Source organism: Thamnophis elegans, chromosome 2 (genome assembly GCF_009769535.1).
Source record: "Thamnophis elegans isolate rThaEle1 chromosome 2, rThaEle1.pri, whole genome shotgun sequence".
NCBI classification, from domain to species: domain Eukaryota; kingdom Metazoa; phylum Chordata; class Lepidosauria; order Squamata; family Colubridae; genus Thamnophis; species Thamnophis elegans.
This window is the reverse complement of record NC_045542.1, coordinates 166,457,250-166,478,156: the sequence shown is the minus strand read 5'-3', so window position 1 is coordinate 166,478,156 and position 20,907 is coordinate 166,457,250. Positions and strand designations below refer to the sequence as shown.

General features: G+C 43.8%; 1 protein-coding gene and 1 pseudogene across 1 annotated transcript; both read right to left on the bottom strand.

Moving 5' to 3' along the window:
• Positions 1–326: 326 nt before the first annotated feature.
• Positions 327–20,907, bottom strand: part of LOC116503786 — a 36,675-nt pseudogene continuing 16,094 nt past the window's right edge.
• LOC116503783 (neurotrophin receptor-interacting factor homolog) lies at positions 2,145–9,985 on the bottom strand. The gene is made up of 5 exons (XM_032210404.1): positions 9,874–9,985; positions 5,667–6,259; positions 5,299–5,353; positions 3,620–3,702; positions 2,145–2,385 (listed from the first exon to the last, which is right to left on the bottom strand). The coding sequence occupies exons 2-5, from the start codon at positions 6,183–6,185 to the stop codon at positions 2,188–2,190; spliced, it is 855 nt and encodes a 284-aa protein (XP_032066295.1). The 5' UTR covers positions 6,186–6,259; positions 9,874–9,985; the 3' UTR covers positions 2,145–2,187.

Here is a 20,907-nt window from a genome sequence, read left to right as displayed (position 1 = left end):
ACTGGTAGGAAGAAAATGGGGATAAGGTGAGGTGAGCTTTGGAATGAGAACAGAGATGGCAGACTGGAGGGGCTTCAGGAATGGGGAACCAATAGCTTTTCTCCATTGTTTCATAGATCTTACGAATAACAGAATAACAGACGCTTCTGCGTATGTGTAGAGGTGTCCGGGCGGGTGGGTGGAGCCTCCTGCCGCTGCTGCTACCGGTTTGCCTGATCTGGGCCAAACCGGGAACAACCCACCTCTACTTCTCATCCAAGAAGTGAAACGTCATCAAAGAAAAAAACAAAAAAACAAAACAGAAAGTCCAGTTGCCTCTTAAAAAAAGTACCTTTGGGATAAACATGACCAGAGGTGGGATTCACTTACCTTCACTACCAGTTTGCAAATGAGAGTGCATGGGCTTCTACTGAGCATGCGCAGTGCTCACGTTACATCCAAGTAGATGGAAGTCGCCGCTACCTGTTCACGCAATCCGCAGAGAACCGGCTGAATCCTACCACTGATCCATGACTTGGATGACTGAGATCTATAACAAGATCTGTGAGGGGAGGGGTCCCCCATACTGACCTTTTAGAAGAAGGGGCACTAATACTGTTTCCCACACATAATGCATCTCTTTTTCTCAGGTGTAAGAGAATAGGAGTAACAGAAGACCATTCACTACTGAACTTTTTCCCCTGCGTGAACCCTCTTATGAGAAGTGAGGTGACCATTCTGACTGAAACTTTTCCCACATTCTGAACATTTGTACGGTTTCTCCCCTGTGTGGGTCCTTCTGTGGCATGTAAGGGAAGAACTCATTATGAAGCGCTTTCCACATTCTGGGCACTGATACGGTTTCTCCCCTGTATGGATCCTTCTGTGGCAAGTAAGGGATGAGCTGATACGGAAGGTTTTTCCACACTCCAGGCATTTATATGGTTTCTCCCCAGAATGGATCCTTTTGTGGTAAGTAAGATCACTGCTGGTGTTGCAACTCTTTCCACATTCCGTGCATTTATACGGTTTTTCACCCGAGTGGAGCCTTTTGTGAGTGGTAAAGGAAGTCAAGCCATTGAAGCTCTTCCCACACTCTGTGCATTGGTAAGGTTTTTCCCCAGTGTGGATCCTTTTATGGGAAGTAAGGTAACTGTTCATGCTGAAGCTCTTCCCACACTCCGCGCACTTATACGGCTTTAGCCCAGTGTGGATTGTTTTATGAGATGTAAGGTGACTGTTCTTGCGGAAGCTCTTCCCACACTCCCCGCACTGATACGGTTTCTCTCCAGAATGGATCCTTTTATGGGAGGTAAGATTATTATTCCTGCGGAAGCTTTTCCCACATTCCGTGCATTGATACGGTTTTTCTACCGTGTGGATTCTTTTATGGGCATTCAGATTGCTGTTCTTGCTGAAGCTTTTCCCACACTCCGCACATTTATATCTTTTCTCTCTAAGTTCAAAATCTTGGTGTAAAGTAAGAGGAAGGTTCAAACTACACTTTTTATCACTGTCCCTGCATGCAGGTGGAGAGAGGAGAGGTTTTTCCATGTTTCTGTTTAACTGGGTTTCCTTGGGACATTGTGGTCCCCAGAGTTTTTCAGATATATTTCCTCTGATTTCAGTTTCCACTGATTTTGAAGGTTCTACAGCTTGTTTTGTGTAACTCTCAGCCTGTTGTCCATCACCTGCTGGGAACAAAATTAAAGAAGAAAGAACATTTCATGGTTAAGGTACAAATGCAGGGTATTTCTATAGAAATGGTATGAAGATTTTAGATGTGGTGGCTCAGTGGCTAAGACGCTGAGCTTGTCGATTAGAAAAGTTGGCAGTTTGGCAGTTTGAATCCCTAGCACCACGTAACGGAGTGAGCTCCCGTTAATTGTCCCAGCTTTTGCCAACCTAGCAGTTCAAAAGCATGTAAAAAATGCAAGTGGAAAAGTAGGAACCACCTTTGGTGGGAAAGTAACAGCGCTCCATGCACCTTTGGCATTTAATCATGCCGGCCTCATGACCATGGAGACATCTTCTGACAGCGCTGGCTCTTTGGCTTTGAAACGGAGATAAGCATTGCCCCCTAGAGTCAGGAACGACTAGCACATATGTGCGAGGGGAATGTTTATCTTTATAAGCAATAAATGTATGAATACTTTCCTCTTCCATAGAGAGAAAAATATCAGATGGGTATTTCTTTTAATAAATACATCAGCTGGTTACTTTTGAGTAGATAATGTGTTCCAATGCTACGTGAGCCCAGAGGAAAGAGAATTCCTTACCTAAGGAGACAACATTACTTGCATTTTCCAGCATCACCTCCTTGTAAAGAGATTTTTCATCAAAATTCAACATGGCCCACTCTCCGTTGGAGAAAAAAACAGCTACATCTTCAAAGGTTATGGGTTCCTAACACAGAAAGAAAACGTTTCCAATTAATTAATAATTTCAGGAACATTACAAGTTGTCTTTCTTAATGAAAAAAAAAACCAAACCAATGATTCTGCAGGACCTTCAAACCTGTTTTGTGGCTGCATTGCTTAGGAGTCAACTGATGGCAAGATACTGGATCAGGACTCCTACTCTACAACAGTAGCCCCCAACCCTTCAGTACCAGGGACCGGTTCCATGGAAAAAAAAATTCTGGACCGGAGGGAATGTGGTTTTGTGGGTTGCCTGCATCCTGCGGACGGGGGTTTGCATGGCCCAGTTGCTGGTATGCCATGGCCCGGTGCCAATCCATGGACCGAGGGTTGGGATGGGATTCAGCCGGTTTAGATTGGTTTGCGCAAACCGGGTGCTAATTTTACATCTGGTTTGCCGAACCGGTAGTTGCAAGGACTGGTTGGCCCCATCCACCCTACCCCTCCCCTCCCCGAAGTTTCCACATAGCCTGTTTTGGATGCCAGAGCACACACGGATGTTCTAAGAGAGTGAAAAACGGGCCTCTCGGAACTTCCAGAAATCTGAAAACAGGCTCATTTCGGGCTTCCGGAGTCCAGGGGAGGCTGTTTTTACGCTCCCAGAGGCTCGAGAAAAGCCTCCAGAGCCTGCAGAGGGCAAAAACTCCCTCCCTTCTGCCGTGGTGCCAGAGGCTGAGTAGGCCACACCTACCATGGCCATACCCACCCAGCAACTAAGCAGAGAACAGGTTGCTAAAATTTTTGAACCTCACCCCTGGTTGGGGATCCTTGATCTAGAAGGTAGCTACTTCAATGAATTGGTCAGAGAGCCCTGCCTGACAAGTGAACTAGCCAACAAACTCCACTGAACACCTACACGAAGTTGTTTGGAGACATTCTCCAGATAGCAGCAAGAATGCCATAGTTCTGCAGATGACTTAACAACCATAATGGCTTCGATGTTACCTAGTCTGGGTAATGAAACATCTGCAAGGAAACAAGCAAGCCTGAAGAGCACCAAGGACCCCTCATTTCAACCCTGAGCTACAAATATTCTCTGTTATTGATCCCTAATGGTTTTCCCATCAGAATACTGGAAGCTTCTCATGATCCAGAGAGGAAGCTAGAGGAAGCTAATAAAATAAAGGAGATGGCACCAGAAAGGCGATTTGAACCATTAAGAACAGAGTAGGATTCTCTTTGAAGAAATCACATTGGTACTAGGAAGAGCTTACTCCTACCTGAGTTGGAAGTACAACCACTGTTTCTGTGCCACCACAAAAAAGAGAAGATTCCACAGGTAGCATCACTGTTGTACCATTTTCTGAGAAAGTGATAGAAAAAACTAATTACATATTTTAAAAACATCTATCACATAGTCTATCTGGTTGAGTGGTTAAGGACCCAGGCTAGTAACAATGAGACTGTGAGTTCTAGTCCTGGCTTAGCTATGAAAGCTAGCTGAGTGATTTTGGGTAAATTATTCTGTCTCACCCCAACTCACCTCATAGGATTGTTAGGTGGAAAATAGGAGAAGGGAGGTGTGTTGAATATATATTCACCGCCTTAAGTTATTTCTAAAAATAATAAAGGTAGGATATAGCAATAGCAATAGCACTTAGACTTATATACCGCTTCATAGTGCTTTTACAGCCCTCTCTAAGCGGTTTACAGAGTCAGAATATTGCCCCCAACAATCTGTGTCCTCATATAAATAAAGTAAATTAATAATAAAGCAGAATACAATGGCCTTCTTACCTATAAAGCTAAAGTACAGATAGTCCTCGATTTATGACAATTTTCTGTTGCTAGGTGAGACATTTGTTAAATGAACTCGTCCCCCGTTTCATTATCTTTCTTGCCACGGCTGTTAAGTGAATTGCTGCAGTTGTTCAGTCAGTAACAAGGTTGTAAAGTGAATCTGGGTCCCCTATTGAATTTGCTTGACGGAAGGTCGCAAAAGAGGATCACATGACCCTGGGGACACTGCGACTGTCATAAATATGAGTCAGTTGCTAAGCATCCACATTTTGTTCATGTGACAATGGGGATGCTGCAATGGTTGTAAATGTGAAAAACAGTCATAAGTCACTTTTTTTCAGTGATGTAACTTCCAACGGTTGCTAAATGAACTGTTATAAGTCGAAGACTATCTGTATTCTTGAAAAACAAGCTCATGAATAGCTCAGATAGTACAGACTCTTCAGGCTGTCGTATCAGAAGAATCTTTCTGTCAACTTGCAAAACATCCCTGGCCTGCTCTCGAGTTGCCATAGGCAAGAGGAATGGGAAAACGAGCTGCAGCTGCAGCGAAGGAATAACACTTCAGTCAAAACAAAAGCACATCCCAACTATCTCTCTGTTAAGGCCATCTCCACGGTTACTTACAGTGGCCAGAGGGGAGTGATCTCTACAACCCACAAAATTGCTTCTTTGGAGAATTTGACCAATGACATACCTTGGGGGAAGGGGGGAAACAGTGCCAGGATGTAGATTAAGTGAAGTCAGAGTTGGCTTCACTTGGAACATGCCGACATGAAACTTCTTTGGAACGATCTCCCCGTGGAGATTCGGACCCTCACCACCCTTCAGGCTTTCCATAAAGCCGTTAAGACCTGGCTGTTCCAGCAGGCCTGGGATTGCTGAGTTCCATCCCCTACTCGAATTGGTGTGCGTGTTGAGACCTTTTAAATTGTTTTGTATTGTTGTTTGTTCTGCTGCCTTCCCTTTTGTATTGTTCCCCCTCCCCTTCCCTTGGTTTTGTTAGCCGCCCTGAGTCCCTCGGGAATAGGGCGGCATACAAGTCGAATAAAACCTCAAACCTCAAACCTTCTAATAAATAACTGGATTTCTTTTGAAGCTTGGCTCGAGGCTCATGATTTAATTCGGGCATTGGTCGGAACCCTGACATTTTCTTTACCTGAAGATGGGTCCAGAATTGGTTTCTCCTGGGAGATCCCACCAAAAACCGGCTCCTGAGGAGGATATTTAATACAGTTTTCAATGGCCATTTCAATGAAGGGCTTTGTAATTTCATTGTACGAGGTGCAATGACAATAAAGTAAACTTAATTTAACTTAACCGAGCCTAAAACAATAAAAAAGTGAGGAATTTATTCTATTCTATTCCATTCCATCCTGTCCTATCCTCAGAAAGATTCAACACAACAGAATATCTAAAGTGGAAATTAAATCTCCTCCTCATAATATTCGTTGTAGAAGGGAAGCATTTAAAAATTGAGTAACATTATTTCCCACAATTACATCTTTTTGAATGATTCTGTCTCACCTTCAACTTCTTCCTCTCTGCTTGGCTCAGAAGAAAGCCTTCAGCCAGGGCCACTGCCTGGGAACAGGTTTCTGCTCCACATTCCCAGACCCAGCTGGTCATCTCTGGAGGAAGGACAGCCAGGAACTGCTCTAGGACCAGAAGATCCAATATCTGAGCCTTTGTGTGCTTTTCTAACTTTAGCCACTGACAGTAAATATGGTGGAGTCTGCTGCAAAGTTCCCGAGGCCCATCAGTCTCTTGGTAGCAGAATTCCTTGAAAAAGTAAGTTTGTAGAACCCCATTGGAAGGTTCCCCTTCCAGGATGCATTGATTGTTTTTTCCCATGAATTTCCCAGAGGTCTTGTTCAGTTCAACCCTAGGGTCTTTTCCTTCTCCTTTCCTTGCTGTGTGTTGTTGTGTGTCTGTTTTCCTTCTGTGCTTAAATGCTGTTCTGGTCAAATTCAAAGGACTTTCCCGATCTGCAAAGCATTTTTCACTGATAGGAGCAGGATGGCAGGAAGAACTCCCCTGCGCCATCTTGGGAGGCAAGGAATTGTTCTTCCTGGAAAACTAGAAACCTTACACACAACCAGGTCTTTTCAGCAACCGAGCTAAGGGGAAAAGGAAACAAAACTCATTTTAAAAAAGGCATTGACAACGCTGCTCAGAAATCCTTCACAACTTTTCTTGTTAATCGCCCTACAGCAATTGGAAGTTTTTTTAAATGATAAACACACTTAGTTGTTTTACACATAACTGTTCTGACCTAGGCTTCCCCAAAAAGCACGAGGCAGAGTCCTGGTCCGGACAAAACTTTTGTTAAACAAATGTGAATTCCTCTCATTCACATTCAGCAAAGGCTTGGCAAACAGTCTTTCAAAGGAACATTTATGACCACAGACCTTATCTATCTTGGAAAGCTGCCATGTAAATATTTTCCAAATAAAGTACTGTGCAAGGAAAGACTGGGCACAGAGTCTCAGATTCACGGACAGATCTTCACACTCCTGAAACGAATCGAATGACTGAACGAACAAAAGCCCACTCCCCTTTCGTTCCTCTTTTATTTCATATGGGAGTGGCCAATTACTTTCCACCTGTGACTTTACTCCCAAGTCTACCCAAATTTCTGAGTTGTTCTTTTCTTCTGGCAGCTCTGCACATGCACACACTGGGAATAGGCTCTAGCTGTTCCTCTGCCTCACTGCTGTCTAGCTCCATAGGCACCTGATCACTGCCAGATGGCCTCAGCCCCATCTCTTCCTCCTACGCAGGGCCGGGCCTTCCCCAGCCTCCAGGACTGGTCCATGCCCCTCCCTAACTTCCTCACTTTCCGACTCTGCTGCCAGTTCTGCTGGCTGCAGGTGGGCCACAACAATGACAATCTTCTTATGTTGGTGGTGGTTTGTTCTCTGAGCTTACTGTTTAGCCTTTGAACGTTTCATCACCATGCTAGGTAAAATCCTCATAGGGGCTTTGGCTGAAGCGTCTCGTTTCAGTTCTTTACCACTTTTATAAAAAAAAAACTGAAACAAGATGCTTCAACCGAAGTCCCCATGAAGATATCCTGTAGCCTGGTGACAAAATCACTTTTATAAAATCAGTGAAGGACTGAAACAAGACACTTTAACTAAAGTCCTGCTGAGGAGGTTACCTAGCCTGGTAACGAAATGTTTGAAGGCTAAACAGCAAGCTCGGAGAACAAACCATCACCAATACCTACCATCTGAGCTACAAATATTTCTATCATTTCCAATCTTCTTATGTTGAGTGACGTAAGAGTATTTCTTAGCATTCTCAGAAGGCTGCATGGAGGCCTACTAGGCCCAAAATGGGGTGCGCGGGGGAGGGGGTTATGGCACATCCCTCACGCGGTTCATTTTTGGTCCCAGGAGGCTGCAGGGAGGCCTACAAGGCCCTGTATCAGTGATGGCTAGCCTTTTTTCCATCGTGTGCCAAAAGTGGGGGAAGCGCAGGGGAATTGTGCCCAGGGGTGCCCACACCATAATGCTGCATGCGCGACTCCCCTGCACACATGTCCATGTGACCACCTCCCTCCCCCCGCTTTTGGCACACAATGGACCCATTTTTCTCCCTTCCCGGGCTCCAGAGGTTTTCTAGGAGCCTGGAGAGGGCAAAAACAGCTCCCCCCGCCCCCCCCGCCACCTGGAGGCCCCCCAGAGCACGAAAAATGACCCAACGCACAAATCAGAAGTCTGTTCTCGAACTTCCTCATTGGGCTTTTTAAACTTGGCGCGTTGAGTTGTTTTTTGCCCTCTGGAGGCTTCATGGAAGTCTCCAGAGGGTGAAAAACGGCTGAAAAAGAAGGCCGAAGTCAACTGGCCAGTGCGTCCATGCGCGCTGGATTTGACAGGGCAACGCCTCGTGTGCCCTAACAAATGGCTCTCATTGCCACCTGTGACACACATGCCATAGGTTCGCCATCATGGCCCTATATCATTCTGGACAAGTGGCTGTCCAGTCTCTTCTTAAAAGTGTCAAGTGATGGCTCCAACACAATGGAAGTCCCAAAGGTGCTTTTGGAAGAGGCAACTGGACTTTTTGGGTTTTCTTTGAAGACGTTTTGCTTCTCATCCAAGAAGTTTCTTTCAGCTGTTGGATGAGAAGCAAAATGTCTTCAAAGAAAACCCAGAAAGTCCAGTTGCCTTTTGAAAAAGCACCTTTGAGACAACCATGACCTGGAGGACTGAGAAGCTCCATAGACATCCTCCAACACAGAGATTGGATGACCATTTGTCTGAAAGTCTGTAGTGGTTCTCAATCATCCAAGTCATAGTTGTCCCAAAGGTGTTTTTTCAGGAGGCACCTGGATTTTCTTGTTTTTTCTTTGAAGATGTTTCGCTTCTTATCCAAGAAGTTTCTTCAGCTCTAATAGGATGGTGGGGAATGGAAGGATTTCTATTCCTTACAGACAGCTGGCATTTGCATCCTTTTTGAGGGTTGTTCATGGTACCTGTACTCAGCACTACTCAGGTGACACTGAGGACACAGATAAATCTTCAAGTGGCCTCAGTGACTCTCTAACAGGATGCTAACAACCAGCTGTCTGCAAGGAATAGAAATCCTTCCATTCCCCACCATCCTGTTAGAGCTGAAGAAGCTTCTTGGAGGAGAAGCCAAACATCTTCAAAGAAAAAAACAAGAAAATCCAATTGCCTCCTGAAAAAGCACTTTGGGGCATTTACAGATAGACAAAGTTGGAAGGGACCTTATAGGTCATCTAGTCCAACCCCCTTGCCCCTGCTCAAGCAGGAGACCCTACATCATTTCTAACAAATGGCAGTCCAATCTCTTCTTGAAAGCCTCCAGTGATGAAGCTCCCACAATTTCTGAGGGCAAGCTGTTCCATTGGTTGATTGTTCTCACTGTCAGAGAGTTTCTCCTTATTTCTAGGTTAAATCTCTCCTTGGTCAGTTTCCATCCATTATACCTTGACTGGCCTTCAGGTGCTTTGGAAAATAGCTTGAGCGCCTCCTTTCTGTGGCAGCCCCTCAAATATTGAAACACTGGTATCTTGTCTCCCCTAGTCCTTCTCTTCACTAGACTAGCCATGCCCAGTTCCTTCTTCATATGTTTCAGTCTGCAGTCCCCTAATCACCTGGTTGCTCTTCTCTGCATTCTTTCCAGATGTTTCTCAACATCTTTTTCACAGTGTGGTGACCAAAACTGGATGCAGTGGTCTTACTAGGGCTTTATAGAGTGGTATTGATACCGCACTTGATCTTGATTGTATCCCTCTGTTAATGCAACTGAGGATTGCAATGGCTTTTTTGGCTGCCACTACACACTGCTGGCTCATATTTACCTAGTTGTCCACTAAGGCTCCCAAGATCCTTCTCACCATTTGTCTGAAATGGTACCATAGGGCTTCCTGCCTAAGCAGGGGGCTGGACTGGAAGACCTCCAAGGTCCCTTCCAAGCCTGTTATTCTGTTCTGCTTCATTCGCAGATCGGAGGCAATGCAGGGGAGCAGTCGAGCGGAGCTAGACCAAGCTAGGCTCTGCCTTTGCTCCCACCCCCCTAGATCTCCCTGCCCCCCCAGTCCCCTCCCCGCCCTTACTGCCCGGCTTTTCCAGGACAAAAGCACCCCCCTTGCTCTAAGGCTGCAACCCTCCAACCATTTGCAAAGGCGGGTTTGCAAAAGAAAAGCTGCTTCGCCTGACATCCAGAGGGAAAAGGAAAGGAGGGCAAACTCCAGGCTTACCCCTCTCAATCCGGCACTCCGCAGTCCAAAGCCAGCCGCGTAGCAGGAGGATCCGCGTTCCGGAGCTGGAGAGCGAGGAAGACTCAGCGGTCTCGCAAGTCGCCGGCCAGCCTCCCCGCCACCCCCGGCCATCCAAGGAAGGGTTAAAGGGAGAGAGTTGCTGCTTCCTAGAAGGGACGCGCTAGGGCCTGGGGTTTTCCTTGATGGTGCTGGCGCGGCGTCCTCCGGGCTGTTTGGTGCAGGTTGTCCTGGGTTGGGAGGGAACGGGGAGACACTTTGCAGGAGATCGCCGTTTAATGCTTGCTTGCTTGCACCAACCCGATAACAGAACAGAGTAACAGAGTTGGAAGGGACCTTGGAGGTCATCTAGTCCAACCCCCTGCTCAGGCTGGAAGCCCCATGTAGTACCATCTCAGACTAAGGGTGGTCCAATCTCCGTGGTTTGCTTTAGGCTTGGCTCAATTTCAGAAAATGCCTATCTAATTCATGTTTTAAAAGAGCTGAGCAGCCTATTTCGGTTAGCATGTTAAATCAGTTTGCACTCAGAAAAAGACTGGATTGTAGTCCATGGGGGCTGCCACAAAGAAGAGGGAGGCAAGGTATTCTCCAAAGCACCTGAGGTAGAACAAGAAGCAATGGGTGGAAACTAATCAAGGAGAGAAGCAACTTAGAACTAAGGAGAAATTTCCTGACGGCTAGAACAATTAATCAGTGGAACAACTTGCCTTCAGAAGTTGTGAATGCTCCAACATTGGAAGTTTTCAAGATGTTGGATAACCATTTGTCTGAAATGGTGTAGGGTTTCCTGCCTAAGCAGAGGGTTGGACTAGAAGACCTTCAAGGTCCCTTCCATGTATTCTATTTCCATTTTCTATTTCATCCCCATTCCCCATCCCTTGCCTTTTTAGCCAGTCCACAGCTCCAGCTGGCTATGGAGATTCTCGGTCATCCAGGTCATGGTTGTCCTAAAGGTGCTTTTTCAAAAGGCAACTGGGCAGAAGCTGGGACAAGTAACGGGAGCTCACTCCATTATGTGGTGTTAGGAATTCAAACCGCCGACCTTTCTGATTGACAAGCTCAGCCACTGAGCCACCTTTAGTGTAGCTTAGTGTTAAGTAAAGGGGAATTTATTAATAATGAGGCCTGTTTTGTTTTAATAACTTTCCTAATGATTCCAAAACTGATATTTGCCTTTCAGAGCTTATTATATAGAGTTCACATCTGCATTGTGCTTTACACTTCAACCCCGGAATTTTCCTCCTCTTTATAGACAGCTTACAGTTTAGCAACATATATCAAGAGCAGCATATATATGGGGGTTGTTCCCACCCCATACTTAGCTCTTACTAAATGAGACCCACATTTACACTGACTAGCCAGTTGAAAGAGATCCTTCTGGAACTTCTCACAATCTCTCTTAGCTTTTTCTACCCTGAATAATTGAGTAGTGTAATCTTTAAATGGGACACTGTTTACTGCTGAGTCAGTAAGTTAGTGGCTGTTGCATTTTCTTCTGAAGATTTTTGAGTAAATCTATATATATAAAAGTGTGCGTGCATGTGTTTGTGTATGTGTGTTCCAGCATAACTCTGGAACACCTTGAGCAATTTCAACTAAACTTGATACACAAATGGCTTACTTACAATGAAAATTGTCAGCCAAGAAACAAGCTAACTGATAGGTTCGTATATCCAAACTAACTGCATAAATTCACAATTCACTGTCACATATCATCACTCTTCTCCCTCCTTCCAGCAGCGACAAGAAAAATGAAACAGTGGTTCCTCTGGAAAAAGAAGAAAGATAAGCAGGGATAACACTGGAAATGAAGTGAGGGAAAGTACCGTATTTTGGGGAGTATAAGACACACCTGAATATAAGACACACCTTAGTTTTGGGGAGGAAAATAGGGAAAAAAATCTGCCTACCAGGTATTCATTTTTATTCCCATAACACCAGAAAAGCAAGCAAACACAATAATATAATAAAATGACACTTTTTGCCACTTTTTTCTTTCCCCAGGCTGCCAGGGAAACTTAATCAGCTTAACTAGATGTCTGGGCATTCAGCCAAAAGCACTTCACACCTGGTAAAAATGTAACAAAGCTGAATCAACAAACCAGCCCAGCACTTGCTGGAAGAAAATCATTGAGAAAACTCAGATAGCCAATAGGAAAAATCCCTGCCTTGCCTTGCCTTGCTCTTAAAGGGATAATCCCCAAAAGAATAGAAATCACATAGTCACAGGAACTCTCTACCTTGCTCTTGAGAGGACTATCTCCCAAAAACAGAAACTGGACAAAAGAAGTACCTGTTAAGGCAGTCTTCAAATCTTTTGTTGGCTTCTCCCAGCTGGAATGAATCGGGAAATATTTCCAACAGTATGCTGCAGTAAAAATATTCGAAGCTTTTTTTTCATCCCTAAGGTGCTAAAAGTGTGAAGGATCTTCCGATCTTCCACTTCACTTCACTCATTAGCACCTCATTAGGGCTGAAAAAAAGCTTTCAAAAAGCTACATTTGGAGTATAAGACACACCCAAATTTTCAGCCTCTTTTAGGGGGAAAAAGTGTGTTTTATACTCTGAAAAATACAGTAATACAGGTGATCCTTGCTTATTAATCATTCATTCAGCAACTGTTTGACTTTCCAATGGCACTGAATAACTGGTACTTAGAATCAGTCATCAGAGTTACTGTGTCACAGTGATGCAGCTGCCATTTTCTACCCTTAAAGGAGAATATTTGTAGTTCAGGATTAAAACCAGGGATCCTTGGTACCCTCTCAGTTTGGTGGTTTACTTGGAGATGTTTCATTACCCAAACTAGGTATGAAAATTATGATGATCTGATGATGTTACCAAGTTTGGGTAATGAAATGTCTGCAAGAAAGCAACCAAACTCAGAAAGCACCAAGACCCCTCATTTGCCGGGTTCCCACAAAGTCAATGGGATGTTACAGTGACCATGAGACATTCTTAACGAGCAAGGGTGACTTACCATATTTTTCAGATTATAAGATACTCCAAAATATAACACGCTTCTAGCTTTTGGGAAGGTAAATAAGGGGGGAAAAATCTGCCTCTGCCTCCCAGCAATTTACCTCTTTGCAGCAAACAGGAAGTTTCAGTTTCAGCACAGCCTGATTAGCACCAGCAGTGGTTATCAGTTGGATCAGCCTCATCAGCTGTTTCAGGCTGCAGGGATTGCCATAGCCTATTGCTGCCTTTGCACACCCCATTTTCAGTCTTGGCATCCCATTTTCGGCCTTCACATGCTCCATTTTCCACCCGTTCTGAGCGGCGGGGATCAGAATGGGCGGAAAATGGGGCATGTGTAGACCGAAAACAGGGCACGCAATGGCCAAAAATGAGATGCAGAGGCCAAAAATGGGATGCGTAGAGGCAGCAATAGGCAATGGCAAGCCCTGCAGATTGAAACAGCTGATGGTTGGGAAACCGATCCAACTGACAATCAGCTACTTGTGTTAATCAGGCTGTGCTGTCACTGAAACAGGCTGTTTGCTACAAAGAGGCAAATTGCTGGGAGGCAAAGGGTGGGGGGCGGTGGTTGGGTGGCGCAAAATTCATTGTATAAGACACATCCAAATGTTTACCCTCTTTTAGGGGGAAAAATGTGCCTTATACTCTGAAAAATATGGTATTTAGTAACTCTAGGGAGCAATGTTCATCTCCATTTCAAAGCCAAAGAGCCAGCACTGTCCGAAGATGTCTCCGTGGCCATGAGGCCAGCATGACTAAATGCCGAAGGCGCACGGAACACTGTTACCTTCCCACCAAAGGTGGTTCCTATTTTTCTACTTGCATTTTTACATGCTTTCGAACTGCTAGGTTGGCAGAAGCTGGGACAAGTAACGGGAGCTCACTCCATTACATGGCGCTAGGGATTCGAACCGCCAAACACCACGTCCCTTTACAAGTACACTATCACGTGAATAAATGCTTAGCAACTCAGTGTGCTTCTATTAATAGACACATCTATTTCGAGGATTCCTCAGTGTGTCTCTATTAATAGACACACCTTGACTACTTGACTATTACTCTGCTCCTGACTTGTCCTTCCTCCTTCAACTTTGCAGATACAATACTTTCTTTGAGTCTGTTGTGCATTCGTATCCAACTTGACGGATGGTGTTTATCAGCTCAGAACTGGAGTCCAAGCAGCTCTTTCAACAGTCAAAACATTTATTTGGTTGTCCCCTGTGTGGATCTTTTTATGAGAAGTCAGTTGACAGTTCCAAGTGAAGCTCTTTTCACAGTCCAGGCATTTGTAGGGTTTCTCTCCTGAGTGGATCCTTTTGTGAGAAATAAGATTACTTCGCTGATTAAAGCTCTTCCCACACTCCATACATTTATAGGGTTTCTCCCCCGAGTGTATACTTTTATGGGAGATAAGATTACTTCGCTGGCTGAAGTCTTTCCCACATTCCATGCACTTATAGGGTTTCTCCCCTGAATGGATCCTTTTATGCAAAGTAAGATCACTGTTGGTACTGCAGGTCTTTCCGCACTCAGTGCATTTATAGGGTTTCTCCCCCGTGTGGATCCTTTTATGGGAAGTAAGGTGACTGCTTATGGTGAAGCTCTTCCCACACTCTATACATTTATATGGTTTCTCTCCAGTGTGAATCCTTTTATGAAAAGTCAGATGGCCGCTCTGGTTGAAGCTCTTTCCACATTCCATGCATTTATATGGTTTCTCTCCAGAATGGATCCTTTTATGTGAAGTGAGCTGACCATTCTGACTGAAGTTCTTGCCACATTCTGTGCATTTATATGGCTTTTCTCCCGTGTGGATCCTTTTATGAGAAGTGAGTTGTCCGCTCTGACTGAAGCTCTTTCCGCAGTCCACACATTTATACGGTTTCTCGCCTGAATGGATCCTTTTATGGGAAGTCAGGGAGCTATTTTCACTAAAGCTCTTTCCACACTCGAGGCACTTATATGGTTTCTCCCCCGAGTGGGTCCTTTGATGGGAAATAAAATGGCTGCTGTTGTTGAAGCTGTTGCCGCAGTCCGTACATTGATAGGGTTTTCCTTCTACAAGGATGCTTCTATGGAAAGCAAGAGGGATGTCCCACTTGAAACTTTCCCCATCTTCCATGCATTCTTCTTGAGTCTCTTTCATATAAATACTGGGGTGTTCACAAACATCTGATTCTTCTCTAATTATTTCTCCAAATATTCCTTTTTCTCCCTGATCTCCTTGGATCAGAAAAAGATGAACATCTGCATTTTGAGAAGTAGAGGAGATTTGCAGGTCACCATTTAACTGGTTTGCCTCTGGCCATTGTAGCCCTTGCTGATTTTGAAACACCTTTTCTCCAATTTCACTTTTGACTGTTTGGAAAGCTGTCTCTTCGTAATTCTCATTCTCCCATCTATCACCTGTTGAATCAAAAAAGAAAAAGTCCATGAGAAATTGAAAGCACAACTTGAGAGTGCTGTTAGGAATCAAGCCTCATTAGCTGCCTTTTATCTAGTATTTCTCTGTTAAGGTCAAGGTTCCCTCGCATATATGTGCTAGTCATTCCTGACTCTAGAGGGTGGGGCTCATCTCCGTTTCAAAGCCAAAGGTGCTTTTCAAGAGGCAACTGGACTTTCTGGTTTTTCTTTGAAGACATTTTGCTTCTCATCCAAGAAGCTTCTTAAGCTCTAGCTGGATGGTGATCTCCCATTCCCCACTATCCAGCCAAAGTTTAAGAAGCTTCTTGGATGAGAAGGGAAATGTCTTCAAAGAAAGATTAATTAATCAGTAGAGCAACTCCCCTCCAGAAGTTCTGAATGCCCAACACTGGAGGTTTTTAAGGCGATCAGACAACCATTTGTCTGACAAGTGTAGGATCTCTTGCTTGTGCAAGGAGTTGGACTAGAAATCCTCCATGAATTCATCAGGAAATGAATTCTCTTCCAACTCTGTTATTCTACTGGTTACTTTGTAGTAGAAAATATCATCCCCATCTATCTTAACATAAAATGAAGAAAAACCCTTACCCAAGGTGGCCAGATTCCTAGCATTTTCCAGCATGACCTCCCTGTATAGATTTTTTTGGTTGAAATCCAGCAGAGGCCATTCTTCCCCGGAGAAAAATACAGCAACATCATCAAAAATCAGGGGAACCTGGAACAGGAAGAAAACATTCCCATATCAGTGAAGAGTTACTGGAAGTATTTACATATACTTCTTTAATGAACAAGTCCCAATACCAGAGTTTCTCTTTGTACTAGATCAGGGCTGTCAAACTCCTGGCTCATGGGATGCGTCATGCGCTGGCCACGGCCACGTTCGGTTTAGCAAAGAGGAAAAAAGTCCTGATATGTCATGTGACTCCACCGTGACATGAATTTGACACCCATGTGCTTGATAAATAATCACATCCTAGAGATATTTTTTGCGTTACTAAACAGGAGAACTCAAGGTATTGATTGGTAAATGTTTCACTGATTCTACTGACTCTGTACTAAACATTTGATATAACATCATATCCATCGGAGGGTTGCCACTCCAATATTCCTCTTGATCAAATGATACCACAGCCATGGATGCTTCCTTAAATAGGAACTTCAGATCCATTCTGTAAAGAGGCTTGCGGAGTCCTCTTCGAAATGTTAACTCATGGCTTATGTTGTCCCTCAGGTATCAACGCAGTCCTTATTCAATGGATCAGTGAAGATTCATTCATTCCCAAATGAATGAATTCATCGGAAAATGAATTCCAGGAAGGATGATGAAATGGCATCAATTCAGAAGTCATAATGTAGCCTTGTGTGGACTCTTAGTTATCTACAGCAGTGTTTCCCAACCTTGGCAGCTTGAAGATGTCCGGACTTCAACTTCCAGAATTCCCCAGCCAGCATTCACTGGCTGGGGAATTCTGGGAGTTGAAGTCCGGACATCTTCAAGCTGCCAAGGCTGGGAAACACTGATCTACAGGAAGGTTGCTCATGCTCTAAAAATTGATTAGAGGGGAGTTAATGAAATGAAAGAAATTGGCTGTACCCAGTGGTGGGATTCAAATAATTTAACAACCACTTCTCTGCCCTAATGACCAGCTGGGTAGGCGTGGCTCAGTGGTCATGTGACTGGGTGGGCGTGGCCAACTCAATATCACTCACGTCGATGTTAGCTGTTACAATGTAATAAGGGTTAACCGGAGAGGTAGTTTCTGTAATCAGGGCAATAAATTAGGCTAGAAACAACACCAGAATGTTTCCTTCCAGCCATCCTTACAGGATTAGCCCTGTAAAGTGGGAAAAAACAAAATGAGATTTATTCCAACAACCGGTTCTCCTGAATAGGTGTGGACTGGCTAAATCCCACCACTGGCTGTACCCATTTTGGACGAAATTGGATGCCCCTTGAGTCATTCTAATTTGTTGAGGGAGGGAAACATCCTCCTACCTGAGCTGGAAGAATAACGACTCTTTCTGCTCCTCTATAAAGAGGAGATATTTCCACAGGTGCCGCCTGTAACTTTCCATTCTCTGACAGTGAATTAAAAGAGAAAATATGTATTTTAGAAACATCAAAAAAATCACACATAAAACTATTTTTGCACTCAGGTCTAAATGTCCTTTTCCAAAACAAGGCAATAAAATAACAGTAGCTCAGAAACCAGTAGTTCTTGACTTGCAACCACAATGAAGCCCAACGTTCTGTTTCTAAGCGAGACAGCTGTTACATGAATTTTGCCTCACTTTACAACCTTTTGTGCCACAATTGTTAATAGATTACTGCAGTTGTTAAAGTTAGTAACAGTTGTTCAGTGAATCTAGCTCCCCTGTTGACTTTGCTGGTCAGAAGATCACAAAAGGGGATCACACGGACCTCGGAGACTGCAACCGTCATAAGTACATGCCAGTTGCCAAGCATCACGGGACTATGCAGAGAGTGGAACGGTCGTAAGTGTGAAAAACAGGCATAAGTCTCTTTTTTTTTCAGCGCCTTTAGAACTTTGAACAGTCAAACAGTGAACTGTTGTAAGTCAAGTCAATTGTACTAATATGTGGTATGAATGTGGGAACCTTTCTTTACCTGATGGGATATTCTTAGATGGCTCTTCCTGGGAGCTCTCCCCCAAGTCCACCTCCTGAGAGGGATGCAGCACATCTCCCCGTGCTTTAGAGTGGTCAACGGCCACCTCCATGAAGGGCTCCTGAAACTGAAATAGTAAGAGAAAAGAATACATTTCTGCCCAATGCTTCCAATGCCAGAGCCCCTTTTGGAAGCTTTTCACATGTCCTGGCAAAGTTGCCATAAGGAAAAAACAACAGAACAACAGAGTTGGGAGGGACAGTGAAGGGCTTCTAATCCAACACATTGCTCAGGCAGGAAACCCTATATCCTTTCAAACAAATATTTTTTCGATCTCTTCTTAAAAGCTTCCTGTGAGATTTAGAACATCTCAGTTGAAACATCAGGAGACAATGAACAATTAAAAAAAGCTTTATTGAACTTTTGCAAAAGGGCCCCCCCTTGAACTCATGTTGAGCCACAGAGGAGAGCAAGTAATACATATGAATATTGGATTTAAATACAATTCCAAAGAAGACAGACCTCATGTCACACCCCTTATTATTATTATCATTGGTCAACTGTCGTTACATAAGTTTTATAGAACAGTTTATATAATAGTTGTTTTCCCGGACATTTGCAACATCTTTTATCATACCAATACTATCAATTTTAGCATGACAGCTGCTTCCCTGCCAATGTTAGCCTGACCTGACCTGGAATGTTAATCAATTTATAGCTTTGTTACTCCCATAAACTCCCTTCTTACACAACTAATGTCTTACAGATTGTGTCTTAGGTTACACAATCTGATATCTCATACAGAGATCAAACATGTGCCTGTCCTCTTGCTTAGTTTTGCTTGCTTAATTTTACAGGAATAATTTTCATTTCTCTCACTTCCAGTTTTGGAGCACCAACACCTCTGGAGGCAAGTTCTTCCAATGATTAATTGTTCCAACAGTCAGGAAATTTCTTAGTTGGAGGTTGCCTCTCTCCTTGATTAGCTTCCACCCACTGCTTCTTGTCCTGCCTTCAGGTGCTTTGGAGAATAGCTTGACTCCCTCTTCTTTGTGGCAACCCCTGAGATATTGGAACACTGCTATGAAGTCATCCCTGCCTAGTCCTTCTTTTCATTAAACTAGACATATTCAATTTCAGCACCCATTCTCTATGTTTTAGCCTCCAGTCCCCTATCATTATTGTAAGAATATCTATCTATCTATCTATCTATCTATCTATCTATCTATCTATCTATCTATCTATCTATCTATCATCTATCTATCTATCATCTATCTATGGCTGTGTGTGTGTGTGTGTGTGTGTGTGTGTTCCAGCATTACTCTGGAACACCTCGAGCAATTTCAACCAAACTTGGTACACAGATGACTTACCCTCTGGAAACAAATACTGTGGGGGTACGATAACCTTAACACCCCTCGGGGTGTGTATTCTGTTAAGATACAGCCTGTTGTGCCTTAAAATGGCTTCTATGTACTGCCATAAAATGACTTCTACTGTACAGCACAGTAGAGTTGCCATGGCAACAGCCTCACAGCCCATATAAGGGGGCTCCCCCTGGTAAGGGAGAAAATCCAGCATTAGAAATTATGTTTGGTCCGGACATTTTCCCCCTATAAATAAATACCCGGGCAATGCTGGGTTATTGGTTAGTAATAAAATAAAACAATAAATTATTTTATCAGTCAATAATAAATTTATAATATTTCTCAATAAACTTTTTTTATAAATAAATAAAATAAAAATAAGAAACTTTTCCCGCAGGACAGATTACTCTGCTACTGAAGTCATGAGTTTCCCAGAAGGGAGATGTTTAAAAATTCAGTAACCGTTTTGCATCCTCCAACTCTTTTGGTTACACTTGGCACATCTTCCTACCTGCAGTTGTCCCTGCTCCTTCTGCTCTGCTTCACTCAGGAGGAAACCTTCTGCCAGGGCTACTGCTTGGGAACTGGTCTCGGCTCTACATTCCTGGATCCAGCTCTTCATCTCCAGGGGCAGGATAGCCAAGAACTGCTCCAGGACCAAGAGATCTAGCATCTGAGCTTTTGTGTTTCTTCCAGGCTTTAGCCACTGACGACAAAGATAGTGTAGTTGGCTGCAAACCTCTCGTGGCCTGGTGGTCTCCTTCCCACAGAGATGTCTCAATCGTTGCCACTGACCAGCCAAACTGGCATTTTCTCCCTCTTGGTTCTTCTGCCCAATTCTCTCGTCTTTCCACTCAGGCTGTGAAGTACAAGCAATTCTTCCGTCCTCCGGTAGGTACCGCAAATCCATTTTGATTGCTTTTTCCAATAGAGGTAGAATCTTGTTTCTTTCCTCTTGATTTTCCATGTTCCTTTCTTGACGGGGTGAAAACTTCGCCAAGTGGCCCTCGGCCTTCTCTCTTCATCTGTTCCGGCTCTGCATAAAGAAACTCATGAGCAATACAAGATATTTCCAGAACGGTACAGGTAGTCCTCAACATACGACCACTATTGAGGCCATAATTTCTGTCGCTAAGCAAGAAGTGAATTCTGCCCCCATTTTACAAACCTTTTGGCCAGGGTTGTTAAATGAATCACTGCAGTTGTTACCTCGACCAAAATTAGGGTTTTTTTAAAGTACAAAGACTATATATGTATACCTTTTGTGTTCTATTTTTTTCTTTTAAGAAAGGAGGAGAATATATGTTAAAATTAAATATGTATATTGAAAAGGAACTATAAATACCATCAATATAAAAGGAAGCTTGCTCAGAAGTTGAAATACATCAAGTAAATGAAATGAAAAGTGGGAAGAAAAGGAGAGAGGAAAGGGAAGAAGAGAGGAAAAGGAGAGAGGGCAAGGAGTGGGGAAGAGGAGAGAAATGAGGAGTGGAAAGGGGGGGAGAGGAGAAGGAGAGAGGAAGGGGAAGTAGAGTAGGGAAGGATGACAGAGGGAAGAAAGGAAAAAGAGAGGGGGAGGAGAGAGAGGGAGAAGAAAGTGAGTGATAAGGACAA